This window comes from Hyla sarda, chromosome 6 (assembly GCF_029499605.1).
Source record: "Hyla sarda isolate aHylSar1 chromosome 6, aHylSar1.hap1, whole genome shotgun sequence".
Lineage (NCBI taxonomy): Eukaryota > Metazoa > Chordata > Amphibia > Anura > Hylidae > Hyla > Hyla sarda.
The window spans coordinates 16,403,582-16,424,334 of NC_079194.1; the positions used below are offsets into that span (position 1 = coordinate 16,403,582).

Here is a 20,753-nt window from a genome sequence, read left to right on the forward strand (position 1 = left end):
AAAAAAAAAAGCTTTTTCCTGGAATACCCCTTTAAGGCTGGGTCCACACTACGTTTTGTCCCATACGGGAGCGCATACGGCAGGAGGGAGCTAAAACCTCGCGCTCCCGTATGTGACCGTATGCGCTCCCGTATGTCATTCACTTCAATGAGCCGACCGGAGTGAAACGTTCGGTCCGGTCGGCTCATTTTTGCGCTGTATGCGCTTTTACAACCGGACCTAAAACCGTGGTCAACCACGGTTTTAGGTCCGGTTGTAAAAGCGCATACGGCGCAAAAATGAGCCGACCAGACCGAACATTTCACTCCGGTCGGCTCATTGAAGTGAATGACATACGGGAGCGCATACGGTCACATACGGGAGCGCGAGGTTTTAGCTCCCTCCTGCCGTATGCGCTCCCGTATGGGACAAAACGTAGTGTGGACCCAGCCTAACACAGGTTTTCAGTTATGCAAGTAAATAATAAATGCAAGAATTGATATATTTTATTTTTTATTTTCATTTATGGTGCTACCGGTGTAGGGTCAAATATATTATATTTTAATGATTTGGACATGTTCACATAGAAATTATGTTTTTATATAAATTTGTTTAGGATTTTTTATTTAAGAAATTATTTGAAATTTAATATGTGATTTTAACTTTTTAATACAGAGCTTTATTTTATTTAATTTTTTTAAATATATGTTTGAAAAAAACTTTTACATTTTACTTACCCAAGGGGACTTTGCAAATTTGATCACTTGATTGCTCATACAGTGTGCTGCAATACAAATAATGTAATGCAGAGTACTATCAAACTTCAGAGCCCCGAATTGTGTTTGCATAAGAATAGATGCGACCCATGTGATTAAACAAAGAATATCCAGGCCCAATGCTGGACGACTGCCTTAGATGCTGATTGTCCACATAAGTGGGGTTATGTTTCCCAATTGATGTGCCTCCAGCTGTTGCAAAACTACAATTCCTAATCCCTGCATGCCCGGACAGCCTTTGGCAGTCCGGGCATGCCGGGAGTTTTAGTTTTGCAACTGCTGGAGTCACACTAGTTGGAAAACACTGATCCTGGCTATTACTGCTATGATTGTACCAGTGCCTATTCTTATGTAATGGGCACTTTTATAACCCCTTGTTGAACCCCTTTTGATTTGCTTGGTGGAGGAAACTCGTTGGGACAGTAATGTGATATGGGAATGTTTGCCAGATTGATTATAGCGTACTACTGCTGACCAATTCATATAGTAGGGTATCTTATTGACTATATCTGTAGTTTACAGTGTTTGGGAGGCGTGATGCCGTTTTTTGTCATTATTAAAAAGTACCTGTCGCCTAATAAACTTTTCTAAACTACCTCAGGCTATGTTCCCTAACTACTCTTAACACTCCTGCAACCCTTAAAAAATATTCAGAGCTTTAAAAATCTGTGTATCCTACCTTTTATTCTTGCTCCCATAGTGCAATTTCCCAGCAGGAGAAAGTGGTCATTTTCCAGCAGGCATGACATCACTTCTGCCGGGAGGAGACCAAACTCACTGTATTAATTGCAGCAGGAAAACAGAACAGAGCCCCCTAGTGGCTGTTTTTTCTATTACATTTTAAGCATATTTATATTGATAATTTTAAAAGCAAGTCAATGGGAAAGTGTCTGCTAATAACGCAAGTAAATCTATATGAAAAGTTTTATTTGGTGACATGTACTCTAGGATTTACAAGGACTGTATTTTATGGCATACTTAGAAAAAGTTATGGTTTTTTTTGGGTCTCGCAGTTTTTTTTTTTTTTTTTTTTCTTCATCCTCCTCCTCATCCCTGGGGGACATTCCTGCTGGCAGGGATGGTAAGTATATGAAGTTTGTAAGTCTCCCCCCGCCACCTTGTAAGTAGTTCCCTGGGCGGGGAGCTATACTTACCTTGTCCCGCTGCTTCGCCTGTAGTGACACCCCCTCGGCATGATTGACAGCCTGCATCACCACTCTGCTCCTTCTGCTTAGGGAGCAGAGCAATGACGTGGGCTGTCAATCAAGCCAAGGGGGAATCGCTACGAATGGAGCGATGGGGCTAAGTGAGTATAGCTCCCCGCCCTGGGGACTACTTATGGGAAGACTTACAAACTTCATATACTTACCATCCCTGGCAGAAGGAACGTCCTCCGGGGATGGTGAGGATGAATATTTTATCATATATAATGCATTGTCAAGCGTAATACATGGTAACATCCACTGTTTGATTCCCTTTTTGAAGATTTTACAATGGAAAGCCATTGAATTCACTCATTGAATAGTATTAAAGCAAATCTATACACTCTGTTATAAATCCATTGCAGAAATCCTAAGCTTCCATTAATAATTTTTACTTAAATTACAAGCAGAAAATTTGATCTCCCTTAACCAGAGGATTAAAGAGATTCCAATCCCATGTGAATGTTTTGGATTTTATATTATGTCACTATTTATTTCTTATTATGATTCTGTTCTTTCAGGGACATGTAAGCTGCCGCCTAAACAGACAATGATTGAGGAATTAAATGAAGAAGAGAGTGAAAAAAAGAACTGGTAGGCGGCCATTTATCATACTTAAGTACATTCTTTCAGATGTTTTGTAATAAGCGAACAGTAATGTTTATTACTCTCAGCCGTGATTTAATTTTTTTTCTCCACAAGCTTAAAGGGGTACACTGTCGCTAGACTTGTTGTCCCCATACCAGGGGTACGCAACTATTTTAAGTGAGGGTCCGCTCATCCAGGTCTGTCACTGGTAAAGGTCCGAGCTAAATGCTAAAGCCTGGTTTACACCTAGAGGCCGCAGGGCCATGAAGGATATAGGTAAAAAACTGAACTCTGGAAGATGTAAATGTACTGTTTCCTGTATTTTCTGAATACTGCTGCATACTGTACCCCTAAAAATAATTCCGTTGCCTACTATGCCCCTGAACTCTGCCACATACTGTACCCCTAAAAATAATGCAGCTAACTACTGTACCCCTGAAAATAATACTGCCGCATACTATACCCCTATAAATACTACAGCTGCCTACTGTACCCCTGAAAATAATACAGCTGCCTACTGTACCCCTGAAAATAATACTGCTGCATACTGTTCCCCTGAAAATACTGCTGCATACTGTACCCCTGAAAATACTGCTGCATACTGTACCCCATTTAAATAATACAGCTGCCTACTGTACCCCTGAAAATACTCACAGACTCTCTAAAAATAATACTGCTGCCTACTGTACCCCTGAAAATACTGCTGCATAATCTACCCCTGAAAATAATAATTTCACAGACTCTCTGAAAATACTGCTGCATACTGTACCCCTAAAAATAATACCACTGCCTACTGTACCCCTGAAAATAATACTGCTGCATACTGTACCCCTGAAAATAATACTGCCACAGACTGTATCTCTGAAAATACTACCGCATACTGTACCCATGAAAATAATACTGCCACAGACAATAAAATACTGCCCCTGAATGTAATACTGCCGCACTGTACCCCTAAATAAAATACTGCCGCATTGTGTACCCCTGAATATAATACTGCCACACACTGTAACCCTAAATATATTACTGCCACAAACTGTACCCCCTGAATATAATACTGCCATATACTATACCCCTGCATATATTACTGCCACACGCTATACCCCTGTATATATTACTGCCTGCACGCTGTGCCACTGGATATATTACTGCCTCACACTGTGCCCTGTTATATTTCTACCGCACGGTATGCCCCTGTTATAGTACTGCCACACGCTATATCCCTGGTATAGTACTGCCAAACGCTATATCCCTGGTATAGTACTGCCACACACTATATCCCTGGTATAGTACTGCCACACACTATATCCCTGGTATAGTACTGCCACACACTATATCCCTGGTATAGTACTGCCACACACTATATCCCTGGTATAGTACTGCCACACGCTATATCCCTGGTATAGTACTGCCACACGCTATATCCCTGGTATAGTACTGCCACACGCTATATCCCTGGTATAGTACTGCCACACGCTATATCCCTGGTATATTTCTGCCACACACTATGGGGGAGATTTATCAAAACCTGTGGACATGCAAAGTTGCCCAGTTGCCCATAGCAACCAATCAGATCGCTTCTTTCATTTTTCACCCCTTGTTAAAGGGGTATTCCAGGAAAAAGCTTTTTAGTTTTTTATATCAACTGGCTGCAGAAAGTTAAACAGATTTGTAAATTACTTCTATTAAAATATCTTAATCCTTCCAATAATTATCAACTGCTGAAGTTGAGTTTTTCTTTTCTGTCTGTCTGGCAACAGTGCTCTCTGCTGACATCTCTGCTTGTCTTGGGAACTGCACAGAGCTTAGACAGAAAAGAACAACTCAACTTCAGCAGCTCATAAGTACTGGACGGATTAAGATTTTTTTTCTAGAGAAGTAATTTACAAATCTGTTTAACTTTCTGGAGCCAGTATATATATATATATATATATATATATATATATATATATGTGTGTATATATGTGTATATATATATATATATATATATATATATATATATATATATAATATATGCTCCAGAAAGTTAAATATATATATATATATCTTAAAAAAAAAGCGAGCTGATTGGTTGCTATGGGCAACTGGGCAACTTTGCCTGTCCACAGGTTTTGATAAATCTCCCCCATAGTGTGTCCCCAAATATAATTTTGACAAACACTGTGCCCTGTACCATAAAACAATGAATTATGCAGCTGTGACCCCACAATGAATGATGCCGCTGTGCCCCACAATGAATGAAGCCGCTGTGCCCTCTCCATAAATGATGCCGCTGTGCCCACTCCATAAATGAGGCCGCTGTGCCCTCTCTATAAATGAGGCCGCTGTGCCCTCTCTATAAATGAGGCCGCTGTGCCCTCTCTATAAATGATGCCGCTGTGCCCACTCCATAAATGAGGCCGCTGTGCCCTCTCTATAAATGAGGCCGCTGTGCCCTCTCTATAAATGAGGCCGCTGTGCCCTCTCTATAAATGAGGCCGCTGTGCCCTCTCCATAAATGATGCCGCTGTGCCCACTCCATAAATGAGGCCGCTGTGCCCTCTCTATAAATGAGGCCGCTGTGCCCTCTCTATAAATGAGGCCGCTGTGCCCACTCCATAAATGAGGCCTCTGTGCCCTCTCTATAAATGAGGCCGCTGTGCCCTCTCCATAAATGAGGCCGCTGTGCCCTCTCTATAAATGAGGCCGCTGTGCCCTCTCCATAAATGAGGCCGCTGTGCCCTCTCTATAAATGAGGCCGCTGTGCCCACTCCATAAATGAGGCCGCTGTGCCCTCTCTATAAATGAGGCCGCTGTGCCCACTCCATAAATGAGGCCGCTGTGCCCTCTCTATAAATGAGGCCGCTGTGCCCTCTCCATAAATGAGGCCGCTGTGCCCTCTCTATAAATGAGGCCGCTGTGCCCTCTCCATAAATGAGGCCGCTGTGCCCTCTCCATAAATGATGCCGCTGTGCCCACTCCATAAATGAGGCCGCTGTGCCCTCTCTATAAATGAGGCCGCTGTGCCCACTCCATAAATTAGGCCGCTGTGCCCTCTCTATAAATGAGGCCGCTGTGCCCTCTCCATAAATGAGGCCGCTGTGCCCTCTCCATAAATGATGCCGCTGTGCCCTCTCCATAAATGATGCCGCTGTGCCCTCTCCATAAATGATGCCGCTGTGCCCTCTCCATAAATGAGGCCGCTGTGCCCTCTCCATAAATGATGCCGCTGTGCCCTCTCCATCAGGGCCAGATTAAGGCTGCCTGGAAGACGGAGCACTTCATTATGATGCCCCCCCCTGACAGTTCCCCCCCCCCCCCCGACAGTCCCCCATCCCTTCCACTGAGTGGAACAGGAGTCAGGCCCCCGTTAAAATAAAACGGGCTGCATGTTCTAAAATCACTTTAGTTCAGGTCACTCTTTACAGCTGTTGCAAAGCTACAATACCCATTATGTCTGGAGAGCTTCAGGCATTATAGGAGTTGTAGTTTTGTAACAGCTGGAGCCTCATATACAGTGTCATCCATTATTACTGCAAAACTTAGAAGTGACGAGAGATCTAATGGGACAGTCAGGAGAAAACACAAACATAAAATGACTCACAGGAGACGTCTTCTCTGTTGTCTTTCCTTTTCTTCTTCATCTGGCCCAGACGCCATGTTCGACGCCTGGACATCATTGGTTCCTCACTCTGCCAGCTGATCCTCATCCTCTGTATAAAGACAACAATCATTATAACCCTTCAAGAGACTGTGTTTTCCCCTGCTCATCATCCCCCCCTGCTCATCATCCCCCCTGCTCATCATTCCCCCCTCCCCTGCTCATCATTTCCCCCCCCCCCCGCTCATCATGACCCCCCCCCCCCCCCGCTCGTCATTACCCCCCTCTGCCTCATCATCCTCCGCTGCTCATTGCTTCCCCCCTCCTCCTGCTTTTTCTATTTTTCATATTTACTTACCTGGCTGCGCTCGGCAGGCTCAGGTAGCGTCGGGTCATGTGGGCTGTGATGAGTTACGTCTCCTGCGGCTCCTCTGCACGATGTCACTCGTCATTTCCTGCAGCGCTGGGGTGTAATGAAGAAAACTGTGCCCTGTAGTGGCGCGGCTGCCGGAAATGAGGAGTGACGTCCCTGACACTGTGCAGAGGAGCCACAGGAGACGTCACTCGTCACAGCCCACATGACCCGACGCATCACCTGAGCCTGCCGAGCGCGGCCAGGTAAGGAAATATGAAATATAGAAAAAGCAGGAGTCCGGGGCGGGCCCACAGGAGCCGCCGCTGGTCACTGTTTTAAAGTGGCCGCGGCCGGGCTATCGGGGGCCCCGTTCCACTACTGAGCAGCCCGCAGGGATGTCCCGAATGTGACGGGGGCCCCTGCGGGAATGGGGCCCGGAGCAGGTGCTCCATGAGCGCCAATGATGATCCGGCCCTGCTCTCCATAAATGATGCCACTGTGCCCTCTCCATAAATGATGCCGCTGTGCCCCCACAATGAATGATGCCGCTGTGCCCTCTCCATAAATGATGCTGATGTGCCCCTACAATAAATGATGCCGCTGTGCCCTCTCCATAAATGATGCTGCCGTGCCCTCTTAATAAATGATGCCGCTGTGCCCTCTCCATAAATGATGTCTGTGCACCCACAATGAATGATGCCGCTGTGCCCTTTCTCCCCCCCTTCACCCTTTCTCATCCCCCCTCACCCCTTCTCACCTCCACCTCACCCCTTGTCACCCCCACCTTACCCCTTCTCACCTCCCACCTCAATCCCCAACCCCCCCGGCCTAAACCCCTTCCCACTCCCCTCTCACCTTTCTGACAGGAGATCAGCATCGCTCAGTAGCTTCAGTGGAAGGGGATGTAGCGCGGGTCGGCAGCGCTCACAGCCGACTTTGACAGTACACCTGTCATTCACTTCTTCCCCGTCATTCAGCACATAATGGAAGATGCAGGCGGGGATTAGAACAGACGTGCGTGGCTGCGCGGGCCATGTCTGTTCCCAGCAGCCTCCGTGCCCCATCTCCCGGTATTCAGTCCGCGCGGCATCAGGCGTGCCTGCGCACGGCACGTTACGCTGCGCCGCCCTACTTCCCAAAAGCCACCGCCATATAAAGCAGCGGTGGCAATGATGGTGGCCTGGCCAGAGCCAGATAATGCAGGAAGCGCTAATCGCGCAGCCTGCATCACAAAAGAAGTGCCGGGCAGGCGACACAGTTCGACTGCAGCTATTCATTTGTATCGGTGTCTAAAGACACCTATACAAATGAATGAGAGGAGATTCAGCGGGTGGTCCGGATGACTGGCGGCCACGGTCCAGATCTGGACTGCGGTCCGCCAGTTGAGCACCCCTGCCCTATACCTATGTTTGAGCGCGGGGGTCCGGCCGCTTGGGACTCCAGCGATCTCTGCAGCAGCATCCTAGTCATTGGGTGTACGGAGCGAACTCCACTCCGTGCCGGATCACTGGCGAACCCAGCCACCACGCCCCCTCCATTTATGACTGAGAGGAGGCGTGACGGCTGTGTACTAACCATCATGCCTCCTCCCATAGACATGAATGAAGCCGGCGTGGTGCGACATCACGATCACAAAAGCCCAGGCTTCCATGACCGTAATGCGGCAGCTCTGGCCCGAAGATCGCGAGGATCTCTGATGCCGGACCCCCGCCATTAGACATGTTATCCCCTATCTTTTGGATAGGGGATAAGATGTCTGGCGATGGAGTACCCCTTTAAGTACAAGGAACATGGGGGCAGATTAATCGGTCTGTGCACTGAAATTAGCATTTTTATCTAAGACTCCAAACTAAGCTGCTCCATGTATATGTAGCTTTTGTCTCCTATCTTTGGCAGTTCCCATAGAGAACTAATTAATTGAGCACTTTTATTCTCAGGGGAAAACTGTATAAATAAAACAAGAGAAAAAAGCACTCTATTGTGTAAACCTATCAATAAGATTAATAAAGGCACAGTGTGCAGTTGCACTAACCCAAGGTGGTAGTGTTTGATGCACAACAATGGAAAGGCATGTATGAAAATCAAGACTTCTTCCTGTTTCCCTTCTGCTCTTAAAGGGGTACTCCGCCCTTAGCATCTTATCCCCTATCCAAAGAATAGGGGATAAGATGTCAGATCGCCGGTGCTGGGGACCCCCGGGATCTCTGCTGTGGGATCGATACAGGGGCCAGAGCATCGTTATGTCACGGCTCTGCCCCCTCAATACAAGTCTATGGGAGGGGGCGTGGCGGCCATCACACCCCCTCCCATAGACTTGCATTAAGGGGGCGGGCTGTGATGTAACTATGCTCCGGCCCCTGTATCACTGGTCATTACGCACAGAGCGAGCGTGCTCGGTGCAGTAATGATAGCGTGGTGCCACAGTCGAGATCCAGGGGGTCCCCAGCAGCGGGACCCCAGCGATCTGACATCTTATCCCTTATCCTTTGGGTAGGGGATAAGATATCTAGGGGCGGAGTACCCCTTTAAATAATATAGATATAATTTGAGTTTTCTGGCTAATTGTGGCAAAATTCTAATGCTGATCACACAGAGGTAAAAGTGGAACTTACATTCATTACACGAAATGCAACATGTTTCGTGGTGCTTACTGACCCCTTCCTCAGACATTAATGCCTGAGGAAGTAGTCAGAAAATACCAAGAAACACATTGCATTTTGGTCAATGAATTAAAATGTTTGACATGTTTTAAATTAAAGTATCACTTTAAGCATTACAAATATGGCTCTTTTTCCAGATTAAAGGGGTATTCCGGGCAAAAACATTTTATCCCCGATCCAAAGGATAGGGGATAAGAAGTCTGATCGCGGGGGGCCCGCCGCTGGGACCCCCCGCGATCTCCTTGCAGCACCCACATTCTATGCGGGAACTGCGTCTCTAGTTTCAGAAACCTTCGGGTTTCTGGGACTGAGGATGTGACGCCACGCCCCCCCATTCATGTCTATGGGAGGGGGCGTGATGGCTGCCACACCCCCTCCCATAGACATGAATGGAAGGGTGTGGCGTGACGCCACGTCCCCAGTCCCGGAAACCTGGAGGTTTCCGAAACTGGAGACCAGCACCCACATAGAATGTGGGTGCTGCAAGGAGATCGTGGGGAGTCCCAGCGGCGGGCCCCCCGCGATCAGACTTCTTATCCCCTATACTTTGGATAGGGGATAAAATGTTTTTGCCCAGAATACCCCTTTAATCCTTTATCCCAACCTAAATAATGAGTGTACAAAAATAAACAAATTGGCTCTCAAGGAGGAGAGTTAATTATTCCTCACACAGTCCATTCCTATGTTTATTCACTTCTTTACTTATATTTCTTACTTTATCCACAAACTTTCACCAAGTAATAGCTGCAGGGATAATAATAATTAATTTAGCATAGAATAAGAAGTTTAATCATTAAAGGGGTACTCCGGTGAAAAACTTTTTTTTATTTAATAAACTGGTGCCAGAACATTAAACAGATTTGTAAATAACTTCTATTTAAAAATCTTAACCCTTCCAGTACTTATCAGCTGCTGTATGCTCCACAGGAAGTTATTTTCTTTTTAAATGTATTTTCTGTCTGACCACAATGCTCTCTGCTGACACCTCTGGACAGTTCCTGTGACAGACAGACAGGTGTCAGCAGAGAGCACTTTGGTAAGACAGAAAAGAAATTAAAAAATAAAAGAACTTCCTGTGGCGCATACAGAAGCTGATAAGTACCTGAAGGGTTAGGATTTTTGTGTAGAAGTAATTTACAAATCTATTTAATGTTCTGGCACCAGTTAATTTAAAAAAAATTTTTTTTCCTCAGAGTACCCCTTTAATTGTGTATGTTTTGTGAGTTTCTCAGTATAAAAGTGAAGGGACAATAGGCAGATTTTTATTTAATTCATCCTGTTCACTGGCTCCAAAACTCCCCGTCACATTCCCGAATCATATGTTAAAAGCTGCAGGGAGAGGGTGTAGGTCCTTGGACCCATATTACAGTGGCTATGGAGTATAATATTTTCTATGAATCATTTTAAATCTGTATAACTCTGAATGTAATTATTAGATTACATTTGTATCTCATGTTTCCTTGGGTCTCTCACTTCTGTGGTAAACTTGGCTAATAAAGCCTTGTGGAGGTGTAGGGTAGTTGGGGTGTTGCTGTTCAGTATTTTAAAGGGCGCTATTAACCCTCGTCACTCGTGACACCAGGGTGATGGTTAAAACTCTGTATTGATGCTGGGCCTATCGCCACACTTCCCAAGAGCGATAGGTGAGAGTGAAATAGATAGATTGTCCACAGCAGTGCTAAATTAAAACTTGCGGAATCTTTACTGAAGATTTTTCTGTATTTGCAATAACGGAAACAGTCCAGATAACAGAGTCTATTTAAACAGCACAGCAGTGATTGACAGATGCTTAGTTCTCTTTAGCTTTAGAGGATTGTATTTGCATAGATCCGCCGGATTTAGGGGTATGATTAGGTCCGGAGATCTTGCGGAGATAGCGGGGAATTGTATGAACTATCGGTCTCTAGCACAGGCTTAGGCCGTAAGGCTTAGGCCTAGTAATTGTCTTGTAAGCTGCGGAGGCCCTACCTCGTCCAGAATCTGCAACCCAAGAGCAATGATGCTGCTTGCTTGGAAGCGCAGGAACAAGAGAGAGACAAAATGGCAGCAGCTCCCTTATATGGGCAGGGGCAGGGGCAGGCCGTTTTGGATTGGTCCATATCAGCTGTCACTCACTGTTACAATGGATTGTGGGTGATCACATGTCCAAAACCACCAAAGGTCCTTTAGCAAAAACCATAGAGTTCTGCAACTGGGTCACATGACCCGCAGGTCCTGCGATGCTAACAAGGTAAGAATATTAAATATACATGTTTACACATATTTACGTTAATTATAGCTAACTGAGGGGTGACGAGGGGTTAACTAAGGAAGAGAATCCCCACTGTTCCTAGGGACTCTGACTTTGGGGACCTCACCTCAAGGTAACGTATGCAATACGGTACCGGGACACCACAAACCCCCTTACTTAAAACAAGTCGACCCCAATGACTGTCCCCTAAGGCAGAGGGACTAGGACTAGGACAGGATTGCTAACTAAAATACACATCCTGACAAAAATCTGAGTAAACATTAGACACCTTTAAAGGGTACCTCTCATCAAATAAACTTTTGATATATTTTAGATTAATGAATGTTGAATAACTTTCCAATGGCATGTTAATGAAAAATATGCTTCTTTCTATTGTATTTTTCCCGATCAGTCCTGTCAGCAAGCATTTCTGACTCATGCTGGAGACCTAAACACTCAGAGCTGCCAGCCTGCTTTGTTCACAGCCAAACAGGCTGTGAACAAAGCAGGCTGGCAGCTCTGAGTGTTCTCCTTTGTGAACAAAGCAGACTGGCAGCATGAGTCTGAAATGCTTGCTGCCAGGACTGGTAGGGAGACCCCTAGTGGTAATTTCTTCAAAGTGGAAAATTAAATAGAAAGAAGCATATTTTTTAATAACATGCAATTGTAAAGTTATTCTGCATACATTAATCTATAATATATCAAAAGTTTTTTTGATGAGAGGTACCCTTTGAATTCTATTGATACTCTGACTAGCATTTTGACTAGACCATTATGAGGCTATCTAGACATTTTAAAGCTATCTAGACATTATGAAGCTTACTATACATTTTGAAGCTTGACAGACATTGAGAAGCTATCTAACCTTTAGTTTCTAGCTTCTTGGACATTTTTATAGCTCTCTATACATAGGCTAACTAGACATTAGTACAGCTCTCTATACCTTTAGTTTCAAGCTGACTAAAACATTTTTGAAATCTCACCACATTTATTTTTGTTTTGCCTCGATGAGTCACCTGTTAGTACACAAAAGGGTATATTTGCTTGCCTGAGGCTCTCTACCAATAAGGTTAGCTACTAGGGTCTATCGGCTACACACTACTTACCCCTAGAACACAACAGTATAATCTACCTAGGTTACCTTTAGAAATACATGTTTAATTTTAAGCTTGCAAGAGCACCTACTGGCCAGGTAGAGCATCTCACACACGTAATAAAGAGAAGAGAAATATGAGTGTACCTAACAGTGGCAGGAATTGGATATCAATAGGCTACAATTCCTAAGTGTTTCTTGAATGTGAGACATATTGTTATTTTTGTGTATGTACTGAAGAAGACTGAGGTAGTACATTTAAGTGAGCTATTTAGTACACTGAAAAGATAGAGGTAATACATATAAATGAGCTACTTGAGGTGCTATGTGTGCAGGTACTGACTGTGAATCTTGATATCTTAAGGGTAGTTTACCCTGGGTAGTCCTTTAAGACCGTCGCAACACCACCTCTGAGCCATCCGGGGTCTCTTCACCTAATGATTCCGCAGAAACTTCAGTCCCCGAGGGACCAGCTTGAGGGCTGGACACAGAAGCAACATCTTCGGTTATACCTGGAGATTCTCTGAAGTCAGGTGGAGAAGGTGCAGCAAAACTTGGAGCAGTTACAGGAACAGAACTGGTACTGGGTGTAGCAACCAACGGTGGCTGACTAGGTGGAGCAGCTTTTGGCAGTTGGTTGGGTGGAGCAACCAGTGGCGGTTGACTGGGTAGAGCTGGACATGGCATACCCCAATACATGGCAAGCTGATGAGGGGAGAACAAAGGAATGTACATGGTAGGATGAATCCCTTCTCCGGGTACATACTCTCTCACTGGCCTTGCTAGAAGAGGAGTAGGCGGGGGTGGTCCGGACAAAGCTTCTTTGAGGCACGCTTTTATTCTATTTCGGTGGACCACTTGGGGCTCAAACTCTTCCTTCTGTACCTCATACACATCCGTTTCGGGATAGGGTATTGCAGTGATAGTATAAGGTTCCGTTTTCCACAGAGAGTCCAATTTATGGGTCCTAGGGAATTTCCCGAGCCACACTTTATCCCTAAGTTGTAGGGGCTGAGCTGAAGCATGCCGATTATAATCTTTCTGTTGGCGGTCGTGGACTTCGCCCATTTTCTTCTCAACAATATCTCTGGCCTCTTCTATTCGCCTTTGATGCTCCGAGACCCAACCTTGAGAGACTTGAGGGGAATTGTTGAAAGGGGCTTGCAGCCCAAAGACCCGATCCTTCGGAAATTGGCCATGTCGGCCCATCATCAGGAAAAAGGGCGTATACCCTGTTACATAGTTACATAGTTAGTATGGTTGAAAAAAAGACATACGTCCATCAAGTCCAACCAGGAAATTGAAGGAAAGGGTGTAAGGGGATAAGGGGAAGGGATGTAGTTTTATATTTCTGCATAAGCATTAATGTTATTTTGTTCCAGGAATGTATCTAACCCTGTTTTAAAGCTGTTAATTGTTCCTGCTGTGACCAGTTTCTGAGGTAGACCGTTCCATAAATTCACAGTCCTCACGGTAAAGAAGGCGTGTCGCCCCTTTAGACTAAACCTTTTCTTCTCCAGACGGAGGGAGTGCCCCCTCGTCCTTTGGGGGGGTTTAACCTTTAACAGTTTTTCTCCATATTTTTTGTATGGGCCATTTATATACTTATATACGTTTATCATATCCCCCCTTAAACGTCTCTTCTCAAGACTAAACAATTGTAACTCCTTTAATCGCTCCTCATAGCTAAGATGTTCCATGCCCCATATTAGTTTAGTTGCACGTCTCTGCACCCTTTCCAACTCCGCAGTGTCCCTTTTATGAACAGGCGACCAAAACTGAACAGCATATTCCAGGTGAGGTTGTACCAATGCTTTATAAAGGGGGAGTAGTATGTCCCTGTCCCTCGAGTCCATGCCTCTTTTTATACATGACAATATCCTGCCGGCTTTGGAAGCAGCAGCCTGACATTGCATGCTATTCTGTAGTCTGTGATCTACAAGTACACCCAGATCCTTCTCTACCAGTGACTCTGCCAGTTTAATCCCCCCTAAGACATACGATGCATGCATGTTCTTAGTACCCAGATGCATAACTTTACATTTATCCACATTGAACCTCATTTGCCAAGTGGATGCCCAGACACTTAGTCTATCCAAGTCATCTTGTAACTTATGCACATCTTCTATAGACTGTACCGTGCTACAAAGCTTGGTGTCATCTGCAAAGATAGAAACAGAGCTGTTAATACCATCCTCTATATCATTGATAAATAAATTAAACAGCAGCGGGCCCAGTACTGAACCTTGGGGTACACCACTAATTACCGGGGACCAATCAGAGTACGAATCATTGACCACCACTCTCTGGGTATGATCCATGAGCCAGTGTTCAATCCAGTTACAAACTAAAGTTTCCAATCCCAAGGACCTTAACTTACCTGTCAGACGTCTGTGAGGGACAGTATCAAACGCTTTGGCAAAATCCAGAAACCCTATATCCACAGCCATTCCTCTGTCAAGGCTTCTACTCACCTCTTCATAAAAGCAAATTAGATTGGTTTGACAACTTCTATCCTTAGTAAACCCATGCTGGCTATCACTTATAATACAATTATCCCCTATGTATTCCTGTATGTAATCCCTTATAAGTCCTTCAAACAATTTACCCACAATGCACGTTAAACTTACCGGTCTATAATTGCCTGGCGAAGACCTAGAGCCCTTCTTGAAGATTGGTACCACATTAGCCTTGCGCCAGTCCCTTGGCACAATACCAGACACCAGAGAATCTCTAAATATCATGAACAAGGGTACAGATATTACTGAACTTACCTCTCTAAGAACTCTTGGGTGTAGTCCATCCGGCCCTGGAGATTTGCTTACATTTACTTTACTTAACTTACCTTGTACCATCTCTACATTAAGCCAGTTCAGTACATTACATGATGTGTTACCAGCACTGACCTGGCCAATGTCAGCTCCTCCTTCTTCCATAGTATATACAGAACTAAAGAACCCATTCAGTAGCTCCGCCTTCTCTTGATCGCCCGTGACAACCTCCCCATTATCTTTATTAAGGGGTCCTATATGCTCTGTCCTTGGTTTTTTTGTATTTATATATCTAAAAAAATATTTAGGATTAGTTTTGCTTTCTTTGGCCACCTGTGTCTCATTTTGAATTTTTGCTGTTTTTATTACATTTTTACAGATTTTATTAAGCTCCTTGTACTGTTTAAATGTTATAGCTGACCCATCAGATATCAAATTTTTTGAAGGCAATTTTTTTGTTGTTTATTGCTCTTTTAACATCATTTGTCAGCCATGTAGGATTTAGTTTTAATCGTTTTATATTTGTTCCCCTTTGGTATATATTTAGCTGTATAGTTATTTAGAGTTGATTTAAAGATGTCCTATTTACCTTCTGTATCAGTATTTGAGAACACCTCCCCCCAGTCTATTTCCTGTAGTGCAGCTCTCAGCCCAGGGAAATTTGCCTTTTTAAAGTTATATGTTTTTGCCTTCTCCGCCTGTCTTTGTTTTCTACATTTTAAGTCAAAAGTAACTATATTGTGGTCGCTATTACCAAGGTTTTCCCGCACAGTTACATTACCAACCAGCTCTGCGTTGTTGGAAATGATCAGATCCAACAAAGCTTCACTTCTTGTTGGGTCCTCCACAAACTGGCCCATAAAATTATCCTGCAATAAATTTAGGAATTTTCTCCCCTTTGTAGTTTTAGCCAGCCCCCGGTCCCAATCTATATCTGGATAGTTAAAATCTCCCATTATTACCACTGTACCTTCCCGGGCGTCCCTCTCTATTTGTTTATACAGCCGACCTTCTATCTCTTCAGTGATATTAGGGGGTCTGTAGATTACACCAAATATTATTTATTCAGTATTTCCCTCCTTTTGTAATTCTACCCACAGTGATTCCACCTCCTCAGAATCATCACACACTATGGCATCGTTCACACTGACTTTCATACCACTTCTTACATACAGACAGACTCCACCACCTTTTCTGTTCATTCTATCCTTGCGAAACAATGTAAACCCCTGCAGATTAACGGCCCAGTCATGCGAGGAGTCCAGCCATGTCTCAGTGACCCCAACTATATCAATATGTTCCTCCAGTATCAAGGCCTCAAGCTCCCCCATTTTATTTGCTAGGCTTCTGGCATTTGTGAACATACACTTTACATTTCCATTAAGTTTTACACATATAGTCTCACTAATGGGATTTTCAGAATTATTGGGATTAATGTTATTATTTGAGTTATAAGGGCTAATTGTACTATTTAAGTTATTGGGGCTAACGGTATTTTTTGAGTTAATGGGGCTTATTGTAGTTATTGAGTTATTGGGGCTAATGGAATTTTTTTTTGAATTATTGGATTACAATTTTTCGGGCTACATTTATTTTTACGGCTGGTTTGTAACCCATGGATCTCCTTATCCACTGCTCTTAACCTCCCCCCCACAGGACTCCTCTCCACCCACCATTATGTCCTGACCCCTCTCTAACCTATCCATCCCACTGTCTGCTTTCTTTGCTTTATTATCCTCCCCCCACTCACCTAGTTTAAATACTCCACCCCTTCCAGGAATACCACCCCTTCCAGGATTCTCTCCCCCAGCACAGCGGACCCCCTTCCATTCAGGTGCAAATTATCCGTAGAATAGAGTTTGTACCCCAATGAAAAGTCAGCCCAGTGCTCTAAAAACCCAAACCCTACCCCCTCACACCACGACTTAAGCCATGCATTTAACTCCCTAAGCTCCCGCTGTCTTTCCTGCGATGCGCATGGCACAGGAAGTATTCCAGAGAACACAACCTTAGAGGTCCTTCCCTTCAGCTTGGCACCTAATTCCTTGTAATTATTCTTCAAGGACCTCCACCTACCATGTATTCTGTCGTTGGTTCCCACATGGACCACGACAGCTGGGTCATCCCCAGCCCACCCTAGTAATTTGTCCACCCTTTCCACCACATGCCGAACCCTGGCACCAGGGAGACAGCAAACCATTCGGTTGAGGTGGTCTTGGCGACAAATTATTCTATCCGTCTTCCTGATTATAGAATCCCCTACTACAACTAACTGTCTTGGCCTACCTGCGTTACCATCCCCCACACTACTAGTTGAGCTGTTCCCCCGGCTGTTAGGGAGACCAGTATCCACTAGGGTTGCCATCTCTGATACTGAGGCCCTCGCATCATCGCCCAACTTGGCAATTTTACTTGGGAGATCAGAAGCAGAAGTGACCTTCCTTTTCCTTGCCCCCTTTCCAGTCCCTCTAACTACATTAACCCAGCTCCCTACTTGGGCCTCCTGGCTAGTTTCTTTAACCTCCATTTCTACCCCACTAACTGCTTGCTCTGTAAGATTGTCAATCGCCCTCAATGTTGCATTTTGCTCCTCTAGATCTCTAATACGAGCTTCCAGGTGGGCAACATGCTCACATTTGTCCCAGCGGTGTTCACCCTGAAGCTGCTGCTCCAGAGATGTATACATGTGGCACAATGTGCACTGAAGAAAACCTCCAATCCTGCTGTCCATATCCTTGGTGACAAACAGCTGTTATTAACTATTAAGAAAAACTACTTTTATCAAGGGAGTGTAATACTTACAGTTACAGTGGGTCCTGCTTACAACTCCTGCTTTTTAAACTTCTGCGTATAAAACTTCTCAGATGTAACACTTAATTATACAACACTTTAGAATACAAACCCAGCTTCAGTTAGACCCAGTCAGAGCAATGAATAGTGTTGTTGTAAATTTCCAGGAGTTCAGGCAGTAAACGAGGCCACTCTTCATGCTTGGAGACAGAGGCGGCTCTGAGCATATGGATGAACACTTGATTAATTCTCTCGCAGAGCCCGTTCCGTTGGGGATGGTAGGCTGTCGTCCGAAGCTTCCTGCAGTCGTGTAACTGGCAAAGTTCCTGGAACAACTGAGCTTCAAAGGCTGTTCCCCGGTCCGTGAGGACCGTTTCGGGACACCCGAGAGGTTGGATCCAGTGACTGTAGAAGAGCTGGGCAGCCGTCTTGGCGGTAAGGTCCTTGACAGGGACCAAGACCACCCACTTGGAATAATGGTCCACAATGGTCAAGGCGTAGCAGTAGCCAGACCGAGTGGGGGTCAGTTTAACATGGTCCAGGGCAACAATCTGGTTAGGCCTCTCTGTGCAGATGGAATGTAAAGGGGCCCTGGCGTCCCTCAGGGGATTCTTGATGACGTCGCACACGGAGCATTCAGCGCACCACTTCTCAATGTCTCCCCGCATCTCTATCCAGTAAAATCTCCTCCAAATCTTGGCTTCAGTCTTATGGACCCCAAAATGTCGTGACTGGTCATGGTATGCGTTCAGGACCATGGCCGCATCCCTTCGAGGGACTAGGATCTGGTGTAGGCGGTCTCCGGAAACTGGGTCCAAGGAGTTTCGATAAAGCAACCCTTTGTGCAGGAACAGGCGATTCCTCTGTTGCCACAGCCGCTTTAACTCAAAGTCCCCGTGTAACTTGTGGAGCCGAGTAGGTATTTTCTTGTGGAGGCAATAGTGCAAGAGATCCCCAATAATCCGGCTCTCGTCCTGAAGTGTCTTCCATGTAGATAAATCTTCAGGGACTTTAAGAGGTCCAGGTTCATCACCCTCCTGTTCAGTTAGAGCACTCTGGCTCACGAACCTTCGGTAGAAGGGGGGCATCTCTACATCTTCCCACACATCTTCGGCGGGGGGTTCTTCGAACGGGGCCATACGAGAATGCACATCCGCATTAATGTTGGTTTTTCCACTGCGGTACTTAATGTTGAAGTCGTAATTGGCCAACCAGGAGGCCCGGCGTTGTTCAAGAGCCCCCAACTTAGCAGTGTTCAGATGGGCCAAGGGATTGTTATCGTTGTAGACCGTGAAGGGAGTAGCGGCCAGGTAGTCTTTGAATTTCTCAGTGATGGCCCAGACTAAGGCTAAGAGCTCCAGTTTGAAAGAGCTGTAGTTGGCATCATTCCGTTCTGCGCCCCGGAGGGGTCGGCTGGCGTAGGCGATTACTCTCTCTTTGCCATTCTGGACCTGAGATAAGACTGCGCTCAGACCTTCGAAGCTGGCATCTGTATACAGATGGAATGGCAGGCTATAGTCAGGATACGCCAGAATAGGGGGTGCCGTGAGGAGGTACTTTAAAGCTCGGAAGGCAGTTTTCTGATCTTCAGCCCACTGTATCGGTACCCTTCCATTGTAATTCTCCCGTGCGGTGCCTCTCAGTAGCTCAGTCAGGGGTCCGGCTATTTGAGCAAAATGTGGGATGAACCGCCGGTAATAGCCATCAAATCCCAAGAAACTTCGGACATCTCGCACCGTCTTGGGGGTAGGCCAGTCCCTTACGGCACTCACTTAATCAGGATCGGGCTGGACACCTTCAGCACTGACTACATGCCCCAAATAGTGTACTTGTGGCTTCAACAGATGACACTTGAAGGGTTTAACCTTGAGCCCATGTTGAATCAGAACTTGGAAGACTTCTTTCAAGTGGTCCAGATGTTCCTGATATGTCCGGGAATAGACAATGACGTCATCAAGGTGTAAGAGAACACTCTGGAAGTTGAGATGCCCTAAACATCGCTCCATTAAGCGTTGGAAAGTAGCGGGTGTGTTGCACAGTCCAAACGGTATACTTTTGAACTTGAAGAGTCCCATGGGAGTCACAAATGCTGTCTTCTCACTGTCTTCCTCCGCCATCGGCACTTGCCAGTATCCACTTGTCAAGACCAGCGTAGAGAAGTAGGCAGCGGACCCCAAAGCAGTCAGATTCCTCAATACGGGGGAGAGGGTAGGCATCTTTGTGGGTTATTCCATTCAGTTTTCTGTAGTCTACACAAAAACGGATAGGCCCGTCCTTTTTCACAAGGACCAAAGGTGCCGCCCAAGGACTCTGGCTCTCCTGGATAACATCAGCTTCCTTCATTTCGACTAGCATTTTTTTGATGGTCTGATACATCCCAGGTGCCACTGGGCGATGCCTCTCTATAATGGGGGGACTGTCCCCAGTGAGGATCCGATGCTGGATCATGGTGGTTCTGCCAAAGTCAGTAGGGAACTTGCTGAAAGCTTCTTGGTATTGCTTAGCTACCTGGACGACTCCTCCCACCTGTTCCTTGGGGGGGGGTCTTCATTCCCAATTTGTAGTTGGGCCTACCAGGGTTCTGCAGGGTCCTGATCAGGTCCTTGCTGAACAACTTGCGACTTCGAGACCACATCTTTTGTGTCCGAACGGTGCAGCGTAGCCACCGGGGTATACTTGGACAGCCGTGCGACCACTTCAGAGAGGTTGATAAGTCTCACCGGAACTTT

At 45.5% G+C, this 20,753-nt stretch overlaps 1 protein-coding gene across 2 annotated transcripts in view; it reads left to right on the plus strand.

Annotated features, from left to right (window-relative positions):
* LOC130275359 (flavin-containing monooxygenase 3-like) overlaps window positions 1-20,753 on the plus strand; it is a 53,149-nt gene that overhangs the window by 23,783 nt on the left and 8,613 nt on the right. For both annotated transcript variants that reach the window (XM_056523229.1, XM_056523230.1), the window contains exon 8: window positions 2,479-2,551. In XM_056523229.1, the coding sequence (XP_056379204.1) occupies window positions 2,479-2,551 (73 nt within the window). The remainder of the gene's footprint in view (window positions 1-2,478; window positions 2,552-20,753) is intronic.